Source organism: Lepisosteus platostomus, chromosome 1 (genome assembly GCF_059453375.1).
Source record: "Lepisosteus platostomus isolate fLepPlt1 chromosome 1, fLepPlt1.hap1, whole genome shotgun sequence".
Taxonomy (NCBI): domain Eukaryota; kingdom Metazoa; phylum Chordata; class Actinopteri; order Semionotiformes; family Lepisosteidae; genus Lepisosteus; species Lepisosteus platostomus.
Genome location: NC_142611.1, coordinates 70114310 through 70138448, shown reverse-complemented (window position 1 = coordinate 70138448; position 24139 = coordinate 70114310). Strand labels below are relative to the sequence as shown.

General features: G+C 36.6%; 1 protein-coding gene across 2 annotated transcripts in view; it reads left to right on the top strand.

Annotated features, from left to right (window-relative positions):
* spock3 (SPARC (osteonectin), cwcv and kazal like domains proteoglycan 3) overlaps window positions 1–24139 on the top strand; it is a 114057-nt gene that overhangs the window by 41333 nt on the left and 48585 nt on the right. The window contains exons 3-4 of one of the 2 annotated variants that reach the window (XM_088636202.1): window positions 8451–8490; window positions 23738–23782. In XM_088636202.1, the coding sequence (XP_088492328.1) occupies window positions 8451–8490; window positions 23738–23782 (85 nt within the window). The remainder of the gene's footprint in view (window positions 1–8450; window positions 8491–23737; window positions 23783–24139) is intronic. The other variant, XM_088636212.1, reaches the window with a different exon arrangement.

Genomic DNA, 24139 nt, shown 5'->3' with positions numbered 1-24139 from the left:
CATCAATAAGACAGATTTTCTTTTTTTTTTCATCAGTAGGTACACAACAATAACTGATAAGGCAGTAGTAAACAGCCATATGGAGATTTCTGAAGTGACAGCCTTTAAAAGATGGGAAAAACAAAGGCACTGACAAGATGCACTGCTGGATTTCTGTGTAGCAGAAGTTTAGACACATTAGCTGCCTGTCTGAAATATTACAGTAACAAATTAGATGCAGATTTGCATTGTGAGAGGTTGAGTCCTTGTTAAATGAAACATTATATTTTCATAAATATTCTGCAATATGAGACATTAACCAATGTGGGTATACAAGATACATTTATCAGAAATATGTGTGGACATAAAAGAGCAATGGTAATTTGAAAGAACAGCTATTTCTGCCATTTTAAGTTAATTTGCCATTGAAAGGGTAGAGGTGTAGGACTGGGGATCGTCAATCATGCTGTTTTCATCTAATATTTGTTCTTTATGAAACCCTAACTGAATTTATACACATAGTATACAGCACATAGAAGGCTGTCCTAAGACATGTGTTTGCAGCTGGACAACAAATTGTGTCCAAAGACACTACATAACCGTAAAGTAACAGTTCACCCCTCAATCTAAAAATATTAATAATGTTACAAAAAGTATGAGTTAATAGTTGAGTAAAGGATACATGAAATACAATTTATGAATTCAGTAATTTCAAAAGTTTACAACACCTGTCAGGGAATTCAAAGTGATGATAATGTGAAAGAAAGGGGGGAAAGTTGGGATTTACATAAGCATTTACAAAATTTGCTGCAGAAAGGCTAGATGAATTTAGGTGCACAAAACTACCTTAATGAGCCACACAATTAACTAACTAGTCAATTGGTCGACTGGCTTGTCTGTGTGCTTTAGTAGTGATTCTCGTGATTTCAGAATAAAAGTTCCTCAATCGGGTTGTGAGCGTCAACAGTTTGAGTGTGAAGACCAAGTAGCTTTCAAAACAACTTAAGGATAAATTTGTATAAAGGCACAAATAGGGAAAAATTGTATAAAAAACTTACAAAGACCATCAGTATCTCTTTGAGCAGTGAGAAGTCCATTATTAAAAAGTGTAATGCACTCAGTACCTACTGTAGATCAAGCTGTTCCTTCAAAAGGAGCAACTGAGCAAGGAGGAGGTTAGGTATGAGATGAGACTGTCTATGGGTCAGTAATATCCCAGTCACTCCACATGGAACTGAAATTAAAACATTCTTTAAAAAACAAAAGCATATTAGCACCTAAGTAATATTGTAAACATATGGCAAAAAATGTGGTTAGATAAGATAAAACTGGAACTTTGTGTTCTAATTGCAGTGTTACATCTGACACAAACCCCTTCTGTCAAGCATAGTGGTGGCAGCATTATGTTGTATTTCTGCTAGTCATCAGCAGAGACTGGGAAGCCTGTCAAGACTGATGAGTACATAGATGGAGGCAAATTAGAGGAAAATCTGCTTCAGATCTAAAACTTAGACAAAATGTCACCTTGCAGCAGGTCAGTGGTTTAAGAATTAGAATGTTAATGCCTTTCAGAGGCCCACTCAAAGTCCTGACTTGAATACTACAGAGACTCTGCAGAAAGACTATATGTAACTTCAGAAACTTAAGAAAATCCATCAAGAAGAATGAGCAAAATTTGCACCAAGCTGGTGTGCAAAGTTGGTAGAGATTGATCCAAAAATGCTTGCAGCTATAAATGCTGCCACATTTGCTCAAACTACACTCTGAGATTTTTATGCAATCAGCTTCTCAGTGTTTTCTTTTTACTTTGTGCTGACATTTACTGTAACTTCTCAGCTTTACAAGTCTTCTAAAGACTCAGCTTGAGCATTCAAGTTTGAATAAAATATAAACTTTAAAAAGTTTATGTATCTTTTTTTTTTTTTTGCAAAATGGGACATCGTAGGAATGGTGTGAATACTTTTGCATTGCACTGTATTTCTAACAACACATGCATCAGTCCTGCCTTCTACCGACATGGGGATGTGGAACTGTACCTGACAACTGATGGATAAATATAGCATTTCGCAAAAAGGAAATTCAAGTCAAATAATGAAATAAAAGATCTTATTCAGGATTAAACGTCTTCTCTAGAACACATGCTAAACAAATGGGACCCTATTTCCCCATTCAAAGTAATGCAACACTGACAAAGTGAGATTTATTTTCACTTGGTAAATACAGTAAATAGGAAATCAGTAAATTACAAATACAAAAAAACAACAGTCCCTTACAGTAAGTCTTACATTAAGACTGGTCAAATAATGTTGAAGTTTACTATTCCCATTCTGTGAAGGAGGAAGCTCTTTCTCATTGTACAAATTACTTTCGTGTCTTCTCTTCTCTACCATCATCTATACATCATCTCCCTGCATGCCTTTTTATCCTGTCTCGGGGACTGCTTTGGCTCATTCCCCATGAAGGATGACTTAATGATTTAATTGCATTTGATTTAGTCCTAGTTAAACAATAGTACATGTTTTCTGCCTGTTTTAAGGACTTATAGACTACAATGCTTTTATTTTAAAATGTAAACATTTGAACAGTGTATACCTCCAGCATTGAACTGTATTATTATCATCATAATTCATATGTAATCTAAGGGTTGTTTTACAAAATTGACACAGATGAATGATCATATTAACAATCACCTATTACAAGGTAGTAGTGAAAATATAATTGGATTGATCTGACATTTGTTTCCCACATTACATACAGTAAATGGCATTATTTGTGTTTGTTATTCATTATATCCAACAGGTTGACCAATTTGTGGTTTTCAAATGTTTTGTGACAAGCTACAGTAGGCATCACTAACAAGCAGTGCCATGCGTTTGTTTATAGTAACATATAATGTAAATGATGTTATCATCCATTATCAGAGAACTGCTTATTAAGGGTCACAGTAACAGAGGACGGAAAGAAGAATTTGCCGTCCATAGTATCAGATGTTGATTGAAAAATAATAAAACCACCAATTAAAATACATTTTTAATAACTCAGACACCCCGTAATTTTGAGTAGTTTATTGTCTGTGTGTATATACAGTATACAGTAGTTATGTTTGGTGCTAACCTAGTTAGCAGTAGGAACAACAGTTTGGCCACAGAGACGAGGCTACCAGCACACACTATATTTCGTGAAATAAGTGGAGGAGATCATGAATGCTTTAATTACTGTATATGCTTATTGTGATGCTGCTGATGAGTGAGTCGTTGGGGTATTCTTATTTTCTGAACATTACCTTTCTAAACTATTTCAGGAGTTATACGCAGTCCAGAAATATGGGAAGCACAGATTGTGGACAAATAGCAAATGGAAAGTCTCTTTGTATGTCTAAGAAGCGTAATCCTGTGGTAGGAAGGAGGAAGCTTCCCTGTGTCTTGTGTACTACATCGTATCCTGCATTGAAGTGGCATCAGTGTTACCAGCTTGTAGGCTGATCTTGTCAATCCTCAGAAACAAAGCTATTCAATACTTTGTCCTGGCTTCTATTGAGTTGAGAGACCGCCCTGGAAATCCAGGTTGTAAGTGGCGTAGGTTTCACTTTTTCCTCTGGATGCCCCGACATGAAGACCAGAGATACTGCTCTTTAGGAGGTGTTGGCCTTCTGGTGAATCGTCAAGCCAAGTTTTTGCTTACATGGCCATTAAAAACCATGGCATGTCTAAAAACCCTAATGTCCTGGTTAAATTCTTCTGGTCTTGCATAATCTGTTCTCCCTTAATTCAATTAAGTGTTTTCTTAATTATCCATGTATATTTCATATAAATATAAAAATGAGGAATTATACATCACATTGCACGGCTTAACTTAACTGAGTAACTGATTTTTAGGACTGTACTGTAAGTATACTCCCTAAATGTGCAACAGTGAAAATAGATTTAAGTTCTGTCAAGCAGATAAAATATAATTGATTAATTCAAATAGTTCATGTGGAAAATGGCAATTACAACACTAAGGAAGCTTGGAAAGACAATAACCATTGACATTGACTGGAAATTGTGACATCTTGAGTTGAGAAGAATTCAACAGATGGTCAACAGTGAGCACTGCAGAGAACAGTGGTAAAATAGATACAGAAGTCGTGGGGAGCCAAGAATCATTTAGATGGGCCAGGCTTCTCCTGGCGATAACATCAGGAGTAGGTGTACTAAATGCAGGAGGGCTACACATTAATGGATGTAGATTCAGCAGGAAACTGGCCAAATGAACTGCCTGTAACTTGTCAAACATATTTTGGGCTTTACTAACTGTATATTTAAGTATTTGGGTACAGATGATATCTAAGAAGAAGCTCTTTATCGTCAAGATTCAAACCAAACTTTGTGTAGTATTTCATCACATTACTTTGGAAAACAATTCAAGGTATTTTTACATTTTATTTAGAGCTTTATCATTTAATAATTAGAACTGTTCTCGCATAAAATAAAAGTATGAAAACAGTGCACACAAATTTGTTATCATGAGTCTCAACTCTTTATCAACTTAAGAACACTTTAAAGGGGAAAATGCTACCAGGTTCTGCTATCATTAACATACCTATCTTTTGGAATCACTGCATGTTGTTAAAATGGATGACTGATTTGTTTCAAATAATACTTCCAGTGGTGTCAAAAAAGCTACAGCATAATAATGACGAATCCTGTGAAAGAATGTGTGTGTTAGTGTCATTAGCATTGATGGAGGATTTTTTTACTTCCTAAATTTCAGTTTAATTTCTTGTTGACTTTCGGGACATGTTCTTTACTTTTCAAAATTCGAAACTCAATCTGTATCGACCCATTACTGAACTGTAGCTTTAAAGGATAGTTTCAGTAATGCTTCCCTGGGAGTACTTTAGTCAAATTATAATTTGAACAACGGGTTTGTATTGTGTAATTTAAAGCAGTTCTTAGAAGATAATGCAAATTTATCCAAACATCTACCCTTTATATTGCTGTTATGATTCATAAGAAACCACTCCAAGTGAGTGTCTATATTTTAGTGTTAAGGATACATTAATGATCTTTTACAGTATAAACAGAAGACTTAAGTCAATCTTTTTGAGTTAGGCTGTATAATCCAAATATTGCCTGTTCAAAATAGGAATTTACTATTAGCCATGATTGGATTCCACAAATTGACAGCAAACAGTAATCTGCTAAATTTCCACTGGCTTCAATTGCCAGATCTACAGTACATACAACTTTGATTCTGTGGTGATGATGCCTCTGAACGGTCAGTGAGATATGCATCACTCTTTTGATCCTAACTCTCCTGTAGGTATTGTGTGAAAAAGGTCAGATTGCTCCGGTAGGACACAATCTGACGAAAGCATGAACAATTCTCATCAGCTGGTGTGAGGTTCACCCCAGTTGACTAAAGATGTACTATTTTAAATTATGAGATATGTAATGAAAAAAAAATTACCAAAATATAATAATTAAAAAAAAACTCTACTGCCATACATTTCTGAGATAAGGGAATGATACAGATGTCACATGAGCATCTTTGGAAACCCATCGGTTGTCAAGCTATCTACCCCATTCTTCAATGCAAGATTGTAAAGCTATCTGCAAAGAATTAGTATAAATCTAAGGAATGACACCAGCCTGACTGACAGCACCAGGAAACCCGGAATACTTAGGTCAGCTTTACATAAGGTGCAACAGTCATGGACATACTGTACTACTGTACAAGATACAGTACCATGTAATTTGAATTTCAGAAGGCTTTTGAAAGTACCCCTTGAATGATTAATTCTCAAATTACAGGTGGTAGGCATTGAGGAAATTGTGTGCTTGGATTGAGAATTGAAAACACTGTAGAAGCAATAAATTGCATTTCAAAAGATCTAAATAAATTCCAAGACTGAAAAACAACACCTGGCATAGGCTTGTATACTGTACGTGCAGAGTATTACATGCATGTAGCAAAAATGTAAACTAGAAATACAAAATGAGAAATGCTGAGATAGAAGAGGTTACTTATGAAAAATACTTAAGTGTTCATGTTGGCCCATCATTTACATCTTTTAGACAGTGTGAAAAGCAAAAATAAACTCAAATTGGGAGGATGTACTGTACAGGTAGAAGTGTAAAATTAAAATTGGGGATGTTATGTAAAAATTGTACAGCGTCATACAACACTTAGAACATTATGTAAAATCTTGATAATCAAAAAGATATTACTGTTCTGGAATTAGTACAAAGAGCAACCAGATACATTCCTGGTCTTAAAGGAGTGCCCTGCACTGACAGGCTAAAAGAACTGAATATTTTAATTTCAAACAGAGAGGACTACAAGAAGACCTTATCCAAGTATTTCTCAAAGGTATTGAAAAAGTCAACCCAGTGGATATTCATAATCAACTGTGGAACACAAACCAATGGGCACAAATGGATAGTATTTGTAAGTGCATTGTCAAACACATAGAATTTAGGGATTTACTAGCTGTATACTTAGTTATTTGGGTTCAGATGATATCTTAGAAGGACTTTATTAGAAATAAACTAAACGTTTTATAGTATATTGTCCCATTTTTTTTAGGAAACAATTTAGGGAATTTTAACATTTTATTTAGAGCTTTAAGAGGAGTTGTACTTTACAAGTTGTGAGTTGTAAAAGAAAGGATTGTGGGAGTATTTTCTTAATAACTGCAGATTATAGGTTTAAAGGCAGGTTCCCCATTAAGTAACACGCACAAAAAGGGAAGAACCCTGTGTTGTTGAGAGTATACTGATTATTTTTTTAACAAGTGATAATTCCAAGATATTGACTACAACAGAATAATTAGTTTAGAACACAAGAGTATAATAATAAGGGATATACAGTACGTGAGAGGAGGCCATTTGGCCAGTCTAGCTTGTTTTGTCGCTAGTAGCTAATGGATCTGAAGATTTAATCCACTGACTTTTTGGTAGAAGCAAGGATATCAACATGGCTGCATAGCTTGTTCTGAAGTTCCACATCCCTCACCAATGCATTGTAGAATTTTAACATAAAATTACATCATTTACCGTCTTTCGGATGAGACTTTAAACCAAGGTCCTGACTCTTAGTGGTCATTAAAGATCCCCGAGTAGGGAGTTATCCCGGTGTCTGGGCCAAATTTCCCCCCTCAGCCTTTACCATGGCCTCCAGATTGTCCCCATGTACTGTATGATTGGCTTGCAGTTGCTCTGCGATGGACTGGCGCCCCATCCAGGGTGTACCCTGCCTTGTGCTTGTTGCTTTCCGGGTAGGCTCCGGCTTCCTGCGACACCGTATGTTAAAAGGGGGTTTGGGAAATGACATGACATTACATCATTTATACGATACACATTTAACTTCATGTCCTGTTTTTTCACCGTTTTAATTGCTTCGCCCCGTTATTTGAAGGATGTGAATAAGGTGTCTTCTAAAACATCTGAATCTTTAATAGATTCTCACTCCAAATACTGTACATGCCATGAATATTTGGTATGGCCACTGCCTTCAATTTAAGAATTTAATTGAGGAACACTTATCATAAACTTTCTAAAAATCGAAATTTACTGTGTCATGTGCTCTGTATCAAATACAGCTGTTAGGTTGTTTTTAAATAATCCTTTTCTAGAGACTTTTGTTTCTTGGAATCCTATTTAGATTAACATTACAATCCATACAGGCAGTTCACTGGTTTATTGTTTAATTTTTTTTGCAGTGGTAACATGTAGAGAATATAATAAATGTACAGTACAGTATGTCATGTGTTCAGCCTGAAGTGAAATGAAACGTAAACCAGTGGTTTGCAAAATGGCAAGCAAAAATTTCAAAATATTTTTTTTGCTGAGCCAGGGATTAAGACACTGTCCACTTACAGTATCACAGTATACACTAGTCATCTGCATACTGTAGCTTGAGCTGTGATGTTGAGATTGTTGACAGTAGATTAATGAATATCTTAAGATAGTGATTTCAAAAGACAAGACAAATAATACAGGCAAGAGTGAACATCCCTAATAAAACTATTCTAAGGTATTCAGAAATTGGATTCTGGGAAAAGCAGTATATTTTTGTAATGTAATAAATTGTACTATTTATACTCACGCATGATTAATCTTTCATAATTCAAATACTTGTTTTGTTCTGTATCATTATAGCCATCACTGTTATTAAAACTTTCAAATGTTAATGAGCCAAATGAAATTGATTATTGTCTCATTTCACATATTTAACACATTTGGTCCTAACTATTTTGCTTGTTTAGAATATTAGAATGTTTATATCACAGTGGTTTTTAACCTTAAAGTGTAATTAAAAATATTGAAATTAATATTTTTCATTAAATTTTGCTTTCATTTTCTTTTTAATGCTGCTTCCATGTATAGGAGGTTGAGGTTTGTATATATACAGTATATATTTTTTCAAATTTTATTCTTAATTTTAAAGTGTTTGTTCTTTTATAACCCAAATGCATTTTTTTTCAGGAACCTGGAACATGGAATCCTGGAAAACCTTTTGATCAAGGTATAATTGTTTTAATGACAATTCACTTAGTTTCTGTAGAACGTTTTTACTTGTTCTTCACTAAAATAACAAGTCACTTGTTAAAACCTTGTTGTAAAATTAAGAAGCTAAATGTGACATTTTCTACAATTAAAAAGGAGAGACTCACAGTCTTATTAAAAATTATAATAAATGAACTAAAATATTTTATTCTTGGTTTTTGAGAATGGGATACTGTATAAATAGATATTAATCTTCTCTACCTCACTCCCACTGGTTTGCTATTTTACCTGCTAACATTTCAAACTTTTCAAAAATAGGACCTGCTTCTCAATTCTTTTTATTACATTGTGAGCATGTTTTGTAATTAAAGAAAATTCTTCCTTTGCAGTGCTTTGTCAATGAACAATTATGTGAAAATATTAAATTGGGTGACTTCATGACACAAAACAGATTTATTTCTGAGATATACAAATAAAACTTTCATTTCCTTAAGCTATTTTTATGCACGTTTCCAATACTAGGAGAGGAAATGTGAGGTGTTGTAAATTAAAATAATTATCAGTAGCTCTTTCAGTTGTGCTTGTTATCTGAGCTTGAAGATGGTGCATAAAACATTACATCAGTTAAACATGGAGTTTTATCTAGCACTTGTTTCAGATACTCCTTACTGAAATTCAAAATAATAATAACAACTGATGTTCAAATTGTAAATGCTGTCATATTAGAAGGAGTATACATTGTAAACCAATTGTAATCCAGTTTTTATTCTCCAAGGTTATTAAGCAAATCCTATAGTTAAGAAATACATACTCTTCTGGAGCATGTACACTAAAACACAGCACGTGTGTTCACGTGGGATTCCAGGTGCTCTGGTTTCCTCCCACAGTCCAAAAACACACTAGTAGGTTAATTGGCTTCTGGCAAAACTGGCCCCAGTATGTGTGGATGTTAAAGTTTGTGTGTTGGACTGACATCTTATCCAACTTGCGCCCACTGCTTGTGCCCCAGCTCTCCCACAACCCTGTATTGGATAAAGTGGTTAGAAAAGGGATGGATAAGTCTATATAATGCCACTCACTGTAATTACAGTATAATTTGTATGTCCTAGTAATATGTGTGCGAAAGTACAATTGTTTATCTTAATATACAGTAATTTGCATTATGAATTATGCACCAGTACAGCATTAGTTCAGTGGCAATGCTCTATAATGACTATATATACTGTATACTATACACACTGGATTTAAGAGCAGCACATACTCCTCTATAAAGAAATTTCAAGGGATGTTTGGAAAGGAACTAGCTTTATTAAACGTGATGCATTTGCACTCCTATTATTAGTGGACATTACTTTCTAAGCCAAAAGGTTTCATGTGCAAAGTGTGTCCAAGAAAAGAAGAGTAGTTACGTTCCTCACAAAAGGTGACAAGGCATCAGACTGTTTTGTAGAAGGGTGTGAAAAAGTATAAAGAGGGACAAACCATCCTTATTGATGCTTCAAGTTCTGGTAAGCCAAGTATAGATGTGAATGGCATTGAGAAAGATGACCGTTCCCGATCTGGGAATATTGCAGAAATTAGAACATACAATACTAAAACCATCCATGAGTACTTACAATATTAGATTTGTGGATGTGAAGTTAATGTGACAGATCAGATGTCTCCAAGTCACCAAAGATTTGGTGACACACTTTGTATGTCCTGGATAAATTCTACTCTAGGTTTGTTTAATCTGGCCTACTTCCTTAATTCAATTTCTCACTTTTCTTTCATGCTTCACCAAGGAGTAGTGATAATTGTTATTACTACAGTATATCTGAACTTAACCAGTAGGTTTTCATTTAGAAGTTCTAAACCCATTCCATTTCCTTTCTAGCAATATTCTGTAGAATAGTAGTAGTTTTCTGAATTTTAAGGTAACCTTTTGGAACTTTTTCAGCACAAATATTGATTCAGGAATTGCTCACTTTCATGGAGCATCTTTAAAGGTATAATTCAAACTCTTAACATAGCATGCACTATACTGTATGCTGAACCCCTATCCTCATATGCTGAAACGGTATAGATTACTGAAATCACCTTTTACAGATAACATTCTGAAATCTGTAATGGATCAATTTTCACAGAAGACAAAAGCAAAAGGAAAGAAAAGAAGAAAAAAATAAAAACGCACAAGAAAAGCAATGAGTGGAACATTCATAAATATGACCATTTTTACTTTAAAATTGTTATAGAAACATGCTAATACATAGTATCAGTTACATTTCTGTAATAGTTTAATGTTACTTATCTGTAAAGGCATTGACTTTGAATAATCTTTCATAATTTAAATATAATGTTTTTATAAAATAGCATTTTGAAGATAGTTATTTGGAAAAAAAACGTTTCCTGGTGTTATTGAACAATAGCTTGGGTGGAGATCTGATTCTAGTGTCGCACTTCTTCTTCCCCACAAATAAAAACTCGCTGGCTGAGCACAGCTACCTAGCTGAACACTGCGCAGCTCCATATCCCATTCTGCATTTGGGGGTTGCTGGGACCTTACTGTCATCACGTACATCTAGGATCTGAGCCGCTCTCACCTCACCAGCTTCAGAGCTCCACCGAAAACAGGTGGCTCTGTGCCCATCTTGCCGTCTGCATTTTTCTCTCTGGTCTCCTGATGCCAGCAAGCCTCACAAAAATTGAGCAATTGTGGCTGCTGTCTCCGCAGTGGTTTTGTTCCCTTCTGCGTCTCTTTTCCTAATCAAGCCGGCTCCGTTCCCCTCCCTTCCATTCTCTTTCCGTTTGTGATCGAATTTCCAACCGCACCTATGGCCCAAGCCTGTACAAGTTCTTTTGTCTCTCCTCTCTCCCCAATCCTTCTTTTCGCCATCTACTACAGGAGCCCCCAATCGCTAACTCCCACCTGGTCCTGGATCCGGGCTTCCTCTTTCACCCTCCTGCTGTCCCTGACCGGGCCTAGGGAGCTACAGCCATGAGTTCCTGTCTCCAATTTACACTTCCTTTGGGGTGGCGTTCAACTGGCCAGTATTGGCCTCTTGCTCTTCCCCCTCCCAAAGCTTCCAGCCACATATGGTAGCTGGTATTCCTTCTCTTTTTCGGGGATTCAACTCAGAAAATGTTATCATCTAGCTAACTTTTTTCTAGTGGCAGCTCTCTTCTATGATCTGCGTCAGCCTACTCTTGCGGTCGCCAAGCGTCTTCCTCTGCCCACCACTTTGCTCTAATCCAAACGACTCACTAGTGCTGTCACCTGCATGCTGCTTCACGTCTTGTCATCCTCAGCTTATGCTTCTCGCTTCTCAGGCACTGCATCCGAATCTGCTAGCTCAGATAAGTGCAAACCTGCATCGTGCACATTTCTGTGTGCTACACGCACATTCTGCTTGGTTCTAGTCAAACCACAGCCGATCCAAACTCTTAGCTCGGTCTTGGAAATCTACAGCTGTGTTTTGGGGGATTCTTCTGGGGAGAATGAGGCAGCTGTGATCTTGGCCTAGTGTCATCATGTCTTCAGCCAAGCAAGTGAAAGCCAAAGTACTAAGCATGCTATCTTTTTATTTGTAAGCTCATTTTTCAGCATTACTGTAGAATTTGACCAAACATCTTATTAAAACTTGTTTTTCTTTCTGCTTGTCATGTTTAAATAAAAAAATGCAGCAAATTATTATAATACTACTACTACTAATAGTATCTTTAGACTGTGACCAGAGTGTGTATTCTTCAGATAACAAAAGTTGCTCTGAGTATAAAAGGTAGACAGGAAGCACCATTCAGAGAGAAAAAATACACACACCCCTCTGCGACCTACAGTATGTTAGACACCTGGGGAAAACATAAAATTTAACACCTACTGTACGCTGTTTTTTCTATGCTTTTGGCCTTTTTTACCATATTATTAATTTTTGTGCTTCATGCTTCTTTCACAAATTTGAAGCCTGTCATGTAATGTTTATTTTGTATGACAGGTGATTTGAGTATATAGATTATGATATTTTAGTATGTTAGCGCATGCTTGTTAAATAAAGATATTAAATGTCATGTTATACACAGCTGTTATACCTAGCAGAAAAATATAAAAATACATATTGCATGATGCCTCCTTTCACCCCGATTACAATTTAAACAAAGGCAAAAAGTAACAGTAGTGGTTAATGGAGGGTGTTGGATTAAAATCCCTGGCGGGATGTTGTTGTACCCTTGAGCAAGGTACTTCACTTTTATTGTTGCCGTAAATGCTGTGCAATGAGTACTCTCCAAGTCTTCATTGTAAATGAGATTGTGTTCTCCGTTAACTTATCTGATTAAATTCAGGATTCAATAAAAAAAACCCAAAAGGTTCATTTTTGATATCATATAATTCTAGCTATTTAGCCACTTCAGCTAAAATTTCTATATTTTGTTGATGGCTGTACTTGTGTGGACAATGTGTGTGCAGGGAAGTGTGTTCAGTTTGCTTCTGTGCTCCTATTAGAGATGCAGCAAGTTGCCCAGCCATGTAGTTGGAGCCGATACCTTGGCTCTCTTCAATAAACAGATGAATGAGATCTGGATCAATAAGGTACTAACATCCAGATGGGCTGAATGGCCTTTTTATGTTCCTATGTGGTAAACAGAACCTTTGCTCTTTCTGAATAATATAATAAAAAAGAGAACAATAAAAGAGAAAAAAATGGGTTTATACACTGCTCCACCCTGTCGTCCAGTGTCTGAACTCAAGTAGACTACAACAAACTGAGTCCCAGGATGGGTCTGAACTCAGACTTAAATTTCTAGGATTACAAGATGTGCATACTACCACTACTGCTACTGTTTTTAAGTAGCAGTAGTATCTGTTTGATCAAATCTGAAAATGCAAGTTATTAAAACATTCTTAGGGAATTTATTTCGTATCATTTTGATAATTTAATCAGACTTTTCTGTATATGTAACTTGGTGTTATTCCAAGTTTTCCTGAGGTTTCTACAGCTAAACCCTAGTGAAGATTTAAAACTGTATCCCAGAGTTCCTTTGAACTGTACTGTAGGTGATCCTTCTCATTGCCCTTCTTTGTCTTAAGAATTAGATTGTTTGCTACTGTAGATCTGGTTTGTATGTTTTTTATATGCCAGGGATTTTACAAAGTTGCAGCTTTAGTACAGTAATGAGTTTGGTAATACTGCCATCTGAATAGGTCATGGCAAGTTTTCTTGTGATATTGAGATTGGGGAGAGTAGAGCATTTGACACTGTAAGCCATTGTTTATAATATATGGGACTATAGTTTATGGGACTATGATGATGTGTTCTGTCTTTCATTTTGAGTATTTTTTAGATCAGGATACTTCTTCTTCATATGAAATTATTGTGGTGTTCCATGGACATTTAACCTTGGCCCATTTTTTATTTCTTAGTATAGATAGATAGATAATACTTTATTAATCCCGTAGGGAAATTGATGAAATGTTTATGTTTACTCTGTTTATGTTTACTCTGTATATGTTTACTCTAGTTGGTATTGTTCCTATACACGCAGTAGGTATTTACAGCCACTCTCAGGATTATGTAGTATGTTTGTGAATATTCAGTGACATGATCTTTTTTCCAGATAATATAACTTTAACAGATCTCTCTCCTTTGACCTGTTTAGTTTGTTGAATTAAGGTGTAGATGGGAAATGCTACTAATATATGACATTTTTCCATTCTGAAATGTCGATAAAATTATACATTCCCTTTGTCTGGTAGAAGCTAAGCTGCATCTTGTAAGAAATGCTGCTGTTATAGTTGTCAATAATTGGGAACAAATGAACAATTCACTGCAGTAAGAAAATACAAATATTACATACTATAGAAGGCCATTCCCCTCATGTTTTTTTTGCTAGTGGCTAATTGATCTGACGATCTCATTCAGCGCTTTCTTAAAGGAAGCCCAAGGAAACACATTTGACAACATGACTGAATATCTTAGCATAGCTGTTAGCTTCTTTAGATTGACTTCATACATGGTTAAAGACTGTTTTTTTGCTTCTGACATTTACAACTTTGAATGGATTTGTACCCCAATATCTAGAATATTTATGAATCTCATAAATCCTCAGTTATTTACTTAAATCACAGGTTGCTTGGTATTCAACGTTCTGTTCTGGTGTTCTGTAATACAGTTTCTAAAATGTGGACTGACAATTTTCTGTTTGTGCGGTTGGTGTTTTCAAAATCCTTTTAAAAAACACACTTTTAGATTAGTATACAATACTGGAGCTTACACACTTCCGAGCAAAACAATCTTGTATTTCCGTGTATTGTATTGCCTCTTGCATTACAGTAAAGCTCTTAAAGGCATTTTACCACAAGGGAAATTATGTGAAAATATAAATTGATTGTTTGAATATAATTTACTAATTAGCGCTGCAAGTTTTATTTGCTACTACTTAAACACAGTTCAAGTAGAATAAAGCTACACCTGTACATTTATGTTTCTCAGTATCTAAAATAGGTTCTACTCTGCTCTGTGTTTAGTTCATTGAAAAAGCCACAGTACAAGCAGTTTCTGCAAAACATCATTAGAATCCAGAGTCAGAAGATAGCTGGTGGATAATCTTCTAAAGCTAGTTCAGGATTTGCATTAAGCTCTCAAGGACAGAGGTCATCTTAACTACAGCAGAGAACATCATTATTGTGAAGGTGCCGTCAAAACCTATTTAACTTCTAAGATGTGCTTAGTGTTTTAATCGGAATGGGAAGTAATTCCATTAGTAAGTATTTCCAGGGATAGAAAGTGTTGCTAGCCTTCAGGATCTTCTCGTGTGGTTTAAAGTGGTAGGATTTCAGTGCCCTCAAATGCTCTCTAAAATGATTTCTTTTTAATCTTACATTTTAAATGCTCAATTTTGTGAAGCACAATTACATCTAGGTATTATAAGTATCCTTTTTTATAACTGAACACATCCACATCCCTCTAATTTGACCTGTTGAAAAATTCACACTGCTCCTGTAAATTCTGGGAATGGATACATTTTTAAAACTATTGACTTGGTTTTTGTCTGACATAACATTAATTTCATGGTGCTCATACAGAGAGTACTAAAAAGCAATGTCTCTTTTACGGTACAATATGTTAACAGGGAACAAAAAATTGAATTAATACATATATGGTTATACATTTTATTTTAGCAGGGTATACTTATAGTAAGAACAATAATTTTGTAATGGCAAATTTAAGAGTGTTATGTGTTACAGGCTTTAAAATATTCTTGACCATTTGAGTCTGAGATCTTTAAAACCTAGGTGAGAAGAATCTGACAGTACTTTTTTATTATTTAAGCACTGCTTTTTCTATATCTTCATCTCAAAACCGATCGATAACAACTGAGCCAACATTCTGTATTCTGCTAGCTTAAAAAAATAGCTAATTTGATTTTGAATGCTGTATGAACGAATGCCTTGTTGCTGTAGTTTCTGATTCAATCAGAAAAAGGCCTAAGGGTACCCTAGGGCAATAATCTCAAAACGGATAATAGTTCATGGTATTTGTTTGTCTTTGGCATGAGTTTATCTGATTTTTAATTCTGAAATGAAATTGGATGATTCCTTTGTCAGATATTTTCTCTCCTTTTTAATGCACTTTTCATCATTTGTTTACATTTTGAATGGGGTATGAAAATATCTCTATGAATGGGTATTAATATTAATGTCTATTAATCGATACATATTAATTCATTTTAGCACAGTGTGGTTAATTTTGACTGAAACCAGAACAGAAGATTTTTAAACTTCCTTTCACAACAAATTATCCTTTGCTGCATAAAGTACTGAAAATCCACATTGCACTGAGGAGGATACAGTAGCAACTCTCAACTCTGACCAGAGATTTGAGGAAACAAAAGGTGCAACTGTTCAACTAAAGGGTTATTGTTCAACCTGCTGCAACAATACTCCCATCTATAGCAATTTAAATGCTAATAAAAATGCTAACATAAATATAGCCTCCATATAAAAATAAATATAAACCCTCCAGGTTTCTACCCAAAAAAACGTCAAATAGTCAAAAAAGTTAGATAGGTCCCACAGAAGTACTTTACAATAAGAATTTGCATCCAGTGCTGCACTCTGTTACTTAACCTTCGTGCCTAAGACACCATACAGCGGTGGCACTGTGGCTAAGGATCTGTGCCTGTGGCAGGAAGGTTGCTAGTTCAAATCCCGTGGCCGCCAGAGGTATCCTACTCCGCTGGGCTCCTGAGCAAGGCCCTTACCCCCAGCTGCTCCAGGGGTGCTATACAATGGCTGACCCTGTGCTCTGACTCCAAGCTTCTCTCTCGGTCTGTGTCTCATGGAGAGCAAGTTGGGGTATGTGAAAAGATGAATTCCTAATGCAAGAAATTCTATAGGGCTAATAAAGTGATGTGTAAGTAAGTGAGCTCTTTTAATGTACAATATAAAATTTCCCTCCAACCCCTAACATTCACCTAAGTATAATCAGTGATGTACTGTACTCCTCTGTTAGATTCTACCAAAAGCACATGCATGTGAAACAATTACTGTGCATGTCAGCAACTGCAGTCCAAGCCCCTGTTGTTTCATTCCATGGCACTGTGGATTGTGTTTTTCTGTCTCCTCATTTTAATGTTGGTGTGAGCCCTCTTTTTTCTCCATGTGTGTTTTGTGACATATCTGTATGTTATACTGTAACACAATCATTTAATACACATAAATAGGGAAAGAGAGATCCAATGAGATCCAAGATGCATAAGAGACATTTGTCTGCTTCGACTTTGAAATACGATTCATAAACGCATTTGTAGATGGACTAAAATTACATGAAACTCAGCAGCCTCTAGCAGGGAGGTTAAAAAAATCGTATGTGAATGTTAGAGGGACAAATGCTGAAATAAAATAAATTATCTGAAGTGGAATATTATCTTTCTGCTTTGTCCATTGCTTATTACTCCCAGTTTGGATGCCAGTACAGAAATTTGAAAACTCCTGTGTAGTACAATGACGAAAGCATCTTTTGTTCAATTCTCAGTTTGAAGAGGATGCAGTCACATAGTCATACTTTTTAGGAAACCTACAAGCAACTTTTTCTTTCAAATACCCCTGTATCATGACAAAATGTGTTTTTCTTTCATACCAAATATAAACAAAAACAGACAACAAAAGGCCTGCAAATGTTCCAAGACAAAACAGAAACATTAAGCATGGGTATTAAAAATAAAATACAGTGTTGTAGAGGAAAATAACTATCCTAAATGAATAAAGAATACATAGATATACCCAAGAGAAAATGAAGAGAAAAAGAACTGTGACAGAAATGAAATCCTTAATCTTCCTCTTAACCAGACTTCCATCCCAGTTGATTCCACCCTAGGTAACTAAAAGTCATTCTTAAGGCTAGAATATTTCAGTGGTTTGGTGTCATATAGGAAAGGGGGCAAAATACCACATCTGTCATTTTAATTAGAATGAACACACATTGAGATGAATGTGCTGTTTTGTATATGGGTGCTGCAGTAGAATTTTATCACAACAAGCATCCTGATAATAAAGGATTTCAAGGTCACTGAAACAAAAGACATTTTGTGGACTTATTGGCTGGGAGGTGGGTTTTTCTATCCCATTCTGGTAATCTTTCACAACACTTTTTCAAACGATGTCACCATGTTGAACAAGTGCAATTTCACTGTGTTCTACGATACTTTTATTTAAAAATAAAATGCCCTGCCCTGTTTTAGCTTCATACTGTAAATTAATATTTGCTTAGAACGTACTGTGCATATATTCTGTATGCTGTACTGTATATACAATTTATGTTTGCATAGATACAGACAGATGTGTACAAATAGTATAAAGTTCTACTTTATTATTGTTGAACCTGGGGAACACTTTTCTTTTACACTAATTCTGCTGGTTGCAAAATACTTTGAAAAATACATTTTAAAATTATTTTTTTTAAACTAAGATTAGTATCTTCTAATTACTTTCTCGGTCTAAGGGAGTTGGGAAAGTGATAACTTTCAGATAATTACCTGTTTATTTTGTGTGTCTGTTTATGAATGAAAACTCTCCTCAGATAACTTCATTTAGATTCTTTGCTCTAATTAGCAGGGAACCAACACACCTACAGTATGTGATTCCCACATATGCACCTACTCTTTGTTCATACAACACAACTAAGGAAGATTTCTATGACAATTCCATAATTTGGTCAAGATTATGAAGGAAAATAGACTTATTCTAATTGGAAGCCTGAAAGCTTAAAAAAGAAAAGAGTTTCTGGAATGGATCCAGATAAGGAAAGGTTTTGATCACTATGATCATCACAAGGGAAGCAATCATTGGAAGGGGTGTTTTAAAGATCTATTCAATAAAGAATCCATCGTCAATGATAGTACAGCATTTCAATTCCAACCTAAAACACCCCATTAAAGATTGCACAGGAACTCTGACAACACTTAAAGGGATTATAAAAGATATCACACAAATGAAGAACAACAAAACAGCAGGAGGTGATGAAATTCCCTTAAAAATCATTTTAAATCTTTGTGGACAAGAAATAACACACCTCCACACCCTTATTATACAGATCTAGAACGAACAGGAAATCCTAAATTATTTCAAGAATGCCAAGGTCATGACAATCTTTTAAAAAGGAGACATGTCAAGAGAGATTTTCCTCACCTGTCTATCACCAGCATCATCAGTACAAAATATAATTACAGAAATTCTCCTTAGCCATCTCATATCTTGATGATGAATCTCCCAGATCTCCCAAAATCCCAGCCTGAGTTCCTCAAGTAATCCTCAGCAATATATCAGCTATAGGCAACAGTGTGGAGCGCAGGTTAAGGCTCTGGAATCATAAATGGAAGATTGTGGATTCACATCCTATGCGGGGTATTTCTGTATTACCCTACAGCAAAGAACTTCATTCAAGTTGATCAAGTCAAATGACCAGCAAACATAATGTACAAACGGCAATTGATATGGATAAAATAGTCAACTGAATAAATTAATAATACTGTGCCTTTAAATTCCATTTAGGAGTAAAACAGGTGTACATCATTCTATATTCTATATTTTCATTAACTGTGATGTCTATATACCATTTTATTACAAAGCATCCTTCTGCAGTGCAGCTGAGTTATTGAATGCTGCTACAGGTTCACTTGAGCTTTTGCTGAATTTTCCAAAGCCTGCCTCAGCAATAAAGAGAATATAATCCCTTATACAAGCATGGAAACAGTACTGAGGAAACTGCTCAGTACTGCACAAATACTGTATTAACTCTGGTGTAGAACGATCCCACTGCTCTGTAGATTGGGAGGTGTATAGACGAACCCACTAGTGGGGCAAGAGGCAGCTGAGACCTGGGGAATTGCAGGCACAGTGGGGAGCTGCTCAGGCAGCATGCAGTCAGGAGAGCAGAGCGTTGCAGCGCACAGGCAGACTAGAGCTGCAAAGCTGCTGGTGGGATGGTGGCATAGCATGAGGGTTTCCAAGCTGAGATCGTAGGCAGGCAGCCAGAGAGGCAGCTGCACAGCTAGGAAACCACACAGCTGAGTTGGAGACAGGCTGAAGCATAAAGGTGTACTCCAAGTGGGATGGTCAAGCAGGTCAGAGGACTGGACAAGTTCAGGTGAAACGGGTCGTACATGGGGACCATAACCGGCGAACTTGAGAGAACAAGCCAGAGTCAGGCCATGAAAAATTCAAAAACACGGACGGACATCTTCAAAGCACAGAGAGAACACACTCTATATCAGAGCCCAGAGCAGAGTCTGATGGTAATCCAGCTCTCCTGTCAATTGGTGTCTATTGCAACTGGTGCTGAGTGACAGGTGGGTGGAACAGAGGCTGGCTGCCATGCCAATGCTAGCTCACCCAACAGAGCAACAGCCAGGTCGAGCCTGATATGGTGTTTTTTAATCCAGATAAATAAACCTATTGGCCTAACCATATCATGTTCATGCATATTTAGAAACTGTACACCATATCACATCATTCGAAGACACAACAGGAATCGCTAGTCTGTCAATCACTAATGTCAGTCATTCATTTTCTAATGACTAGGAGGTTGCAAAATTTAGCAGCTCTTAACTGGATTGCTTAAAAAGTGTATTGTTCAGAAGAATTTGTGTAGCTATCTGTGGGCTAAGAGGCAAGTAAAACCAGGGTAAGACACAAATGATCAAAGAGTGTTCCTGATGATTCATTTTTTGGTAAATCATTATAATAATAATAATAATAAACTTTATTTTATATAGCGCCTTTAAAGGTGGCTTCTCAAAGCGCTTTACAGGATGACAATAACAATAAATAAGAAGACTACAACAATAAATAAGAAAATTTTCACAAGACAGGACACAATTATAATTACAGCAATACAACAATAACAATAGAGGAGACCGTGGAAGATGGTATTAAGAAGAGCAGAGGGGTGAAGAATGGAACCAGTTAAGTAAAGGCTTTTCTGAAAAGGAGGGTTTTGAGTCTGGATTTGAAGGAGTTTAGAGAAGGTGACTCTCTAATATCCTTGGGCAAGGAGTTCCAGAGCTTGGGGGCATAGCAGGAGAAGGCCCTGTCGCCCATACAATGTAGACGGGCTTGGGGGACAGTAAGGAGGGCAGAATTTGAAGAGCGGAGGTTGCGAGGTGGGGAGTAGGGCGATAAAAGTTCAGACAGGTATTGAGGTGCCAAGCCATGTAAAGCCTTGTAGGTGAGCATGAGGATTTTAAAGTCTACGCGGAATTTGACCGGAAGCCAGTGCAAGGACTCCAGGATAGGAGTAATGTGAACACTTGCACTAGATCTGGTCAGGATTCTGGCTGCTGAATTTTGGACATACTGCAGCTTGTTCAGAGTAGATTTAGATACCCCAGGGAGCAGAGCATTGCAGTAGTCAATTCGAGAGAATACAAATATGTTGATCAGCTTTTCAGCCACAGTTAATGATAGCATAGGGCGTAGTCTTGCGATATTTCTAAGGTGAAAAAAAGATGTTTTGACAGTATGCTGTACATGTGGGTCGAATGTTAAGCCAGAATCGAATATAACCCCAAGGTTTTTCAATTTTGATTGGAGCTCAAGTACAGAGCCATCTACAGACAGGGTTACAGGACTGGCTTTGCGAAGTTGATGGGGGGTACCAATAAGCATGACTTCAGTCTTGTCACAGTTAAGATGAAGGAAGTTTTGAGTCATCCAAATTTTTATGTCAGAGATGCAATTAGATAGAATAGAGACAGCCACATCAGTGTCGGGTTTGGTATGGATGTATATTTGAGTATCGTCAGCGTAAAAATGAAAGCTGAGGCCATGTGATCTTAAAAGCTGACCAAGTGGGAACATGTAAATGCTGAAGAGCAAGGGGCCCAGTATTGAGCCCTGAGGGACACCAGACTTGACAAGACCAATTTCAGACCTGTACCCATTGAGAGAGACAAAGTGACAGCGATCAGTGAGGTAAGACTTAAACCATTTGAGGGCAGTGTCCATTAAAGTTGGAGTAGAGCTACTGCTCCTCCAGATCAAGAGGAGCAAGGTGAGGTGGCTCGGGCATTGGTAAGAATCTCTCCCCGGGGCTTCCCGCTGGATGTGTACTGGGTGCGACCCACTAGGAAGAGACCCAGGGGCAGAGGCAGGTCACGCTGGAGGTATCATATCTCATGGCTGGCCTGGGAATGCCAACCTTCTACCACTGTGACCCTCACCAGGATTACTGTAAGCAGTGATGAGGATGACAAAACACTTAGTATTACCATATTAACAGAATTGAACTATTTAATAGTTTATGATGAAATTAATATGTTTGAGGAAGGCATGGTGATGCCGTGGCACAGTAGTCCACATTGTTGCCGCGCAATGCTGGGGCCCTAGGTTCAGCCCCAGAGCGGGGCTGCTGTCTGCCTTGGTTTGCAGTTTGTAGTTTACGTGCTCCATCCGTATTTGCGTGGGTTTCATCCAGGCGCTGTGGTTTCCTCCCACATTCCAAATCCATACTGCTAGGTTAATTGTGCTCTGGGAAAATTGGCCCTTGTGCTAGTGTGCACGTCTTTTCGCCTGCCCTACAATAGACTGGCGTTTTTCCTGAGTGTACCCTGCCCCTGCCTTGCGCCTCTTCCTTGCAGGGATAGGGTCCGGCTCTTCCGCAACCCTGAATTGGAAGTGCACTTAGGAAATGGATGGAAGGATGGAGTATGTTTGATGATGCATTGATTCATTCCTTTAATTCAGTACGTCTTCGAGTTTCTGAATGATGATGCTTATGTTTGAGACTGACCATGATCCTGTTCACCCAGGTATTATAGTCAACACATTTAACCCTGTATTAATTAGCTGTTCTAAACATTGATTGATCAGTGGTTCATATTATGAATTTAAAAGGACTAGAGTCATGTTACCCAAGCTTTTTGAGGACAATTTTATGTATCACATGGTAGGAGAAATGCAGTAACATCTTTGTTCTCTCCCAAAAAGTCACTACAAGAATAGAAATATGTTCATCTGCCATCTTGCTCCCTTATTATCCTTGCTTCGTCTAGGCAATCGCACCAGGATACTACAGAAGGAGCTTTTCACAGATAAGAGAAAAAGCAAAGATAAAGAAATATAACATCAATATCACCTCCTGGGAGACTTTGGCCCTTAACTGAACCAGAAAAAAATAAGAATATCCAGGAAGAAGCCCAGCTTTGAAATTGAAAAGTTGTCAGAATAAGAACAAGGAAACAAAGCAAGAGTGTCAAGGAGAGAGCTTGCCATTACTTAGTGCACAACCAGATACCTCCCAAGAAAAGACCTGCTCAACCAGCAAGAGATAGTGGAACCCATATTGTACTATTAAGTTATCTTCTTGCTTGTAAAAGACAATCGCTCTTGACCGTGAATGATAGTGAACAAATGTACAGTATGTGCAATAGATGGCAATTAATAAGAGTAAATATAAAATGTTACCTTCGGAAATGTGATATTTTCATAGGTTTTGGAGAGGGAAAATACCAGTTAATACTACAGCATGTGACGTATGTTCTTTTATTACAGGAAATGTTGTTCTTAATATGGTGATGATATGGATTTTTATTATAAAATAGGATATGAATACTGTAGGTGTCCAGTGTCAGTATACTGTAATACAATACAGTAAGTATTTAGTGTCAGACAAAATCTCTGTGCTCAGTGTTTAATTTATTAGAGAAAAAATAAAATTCAAATGACTTAGAATTAAAATGTAGAAAAAACATGCATGGTAATTTATATGAATTATATTTGCATTTTGTGTAAACAGCTTCTACAATTCTATGGTCAGATGTGCATATTTTATCCCATCAAGGTAAACCATCAGTGGCTTGTGCAGATAAGTGGTCTGTTACTTTTCCCTTGGGTGTATTCAGCTGTGTGATATTAACATGTGCTACTAAAGATAGTTATAAACACCTGTTTTCATTCAATAATTGACTGATTTGGGAGAATATATGCATGCAGCAGTAAGCTGCCATAGAATGCTGGAACTGTTAAGCACAAAAAGTTAATTACAGGATAATAAAATACAGGATATTGTAAAAAAAAATATTTATGTAGTATAGCCTATGGAAGTCATTTTATTCTTCCTTGCCTTTTGTTTTTTAATCCTATAAATAATGAAGGTGTTATGTACTGTATATAGAAAAAATGCAACATCTTTCATACA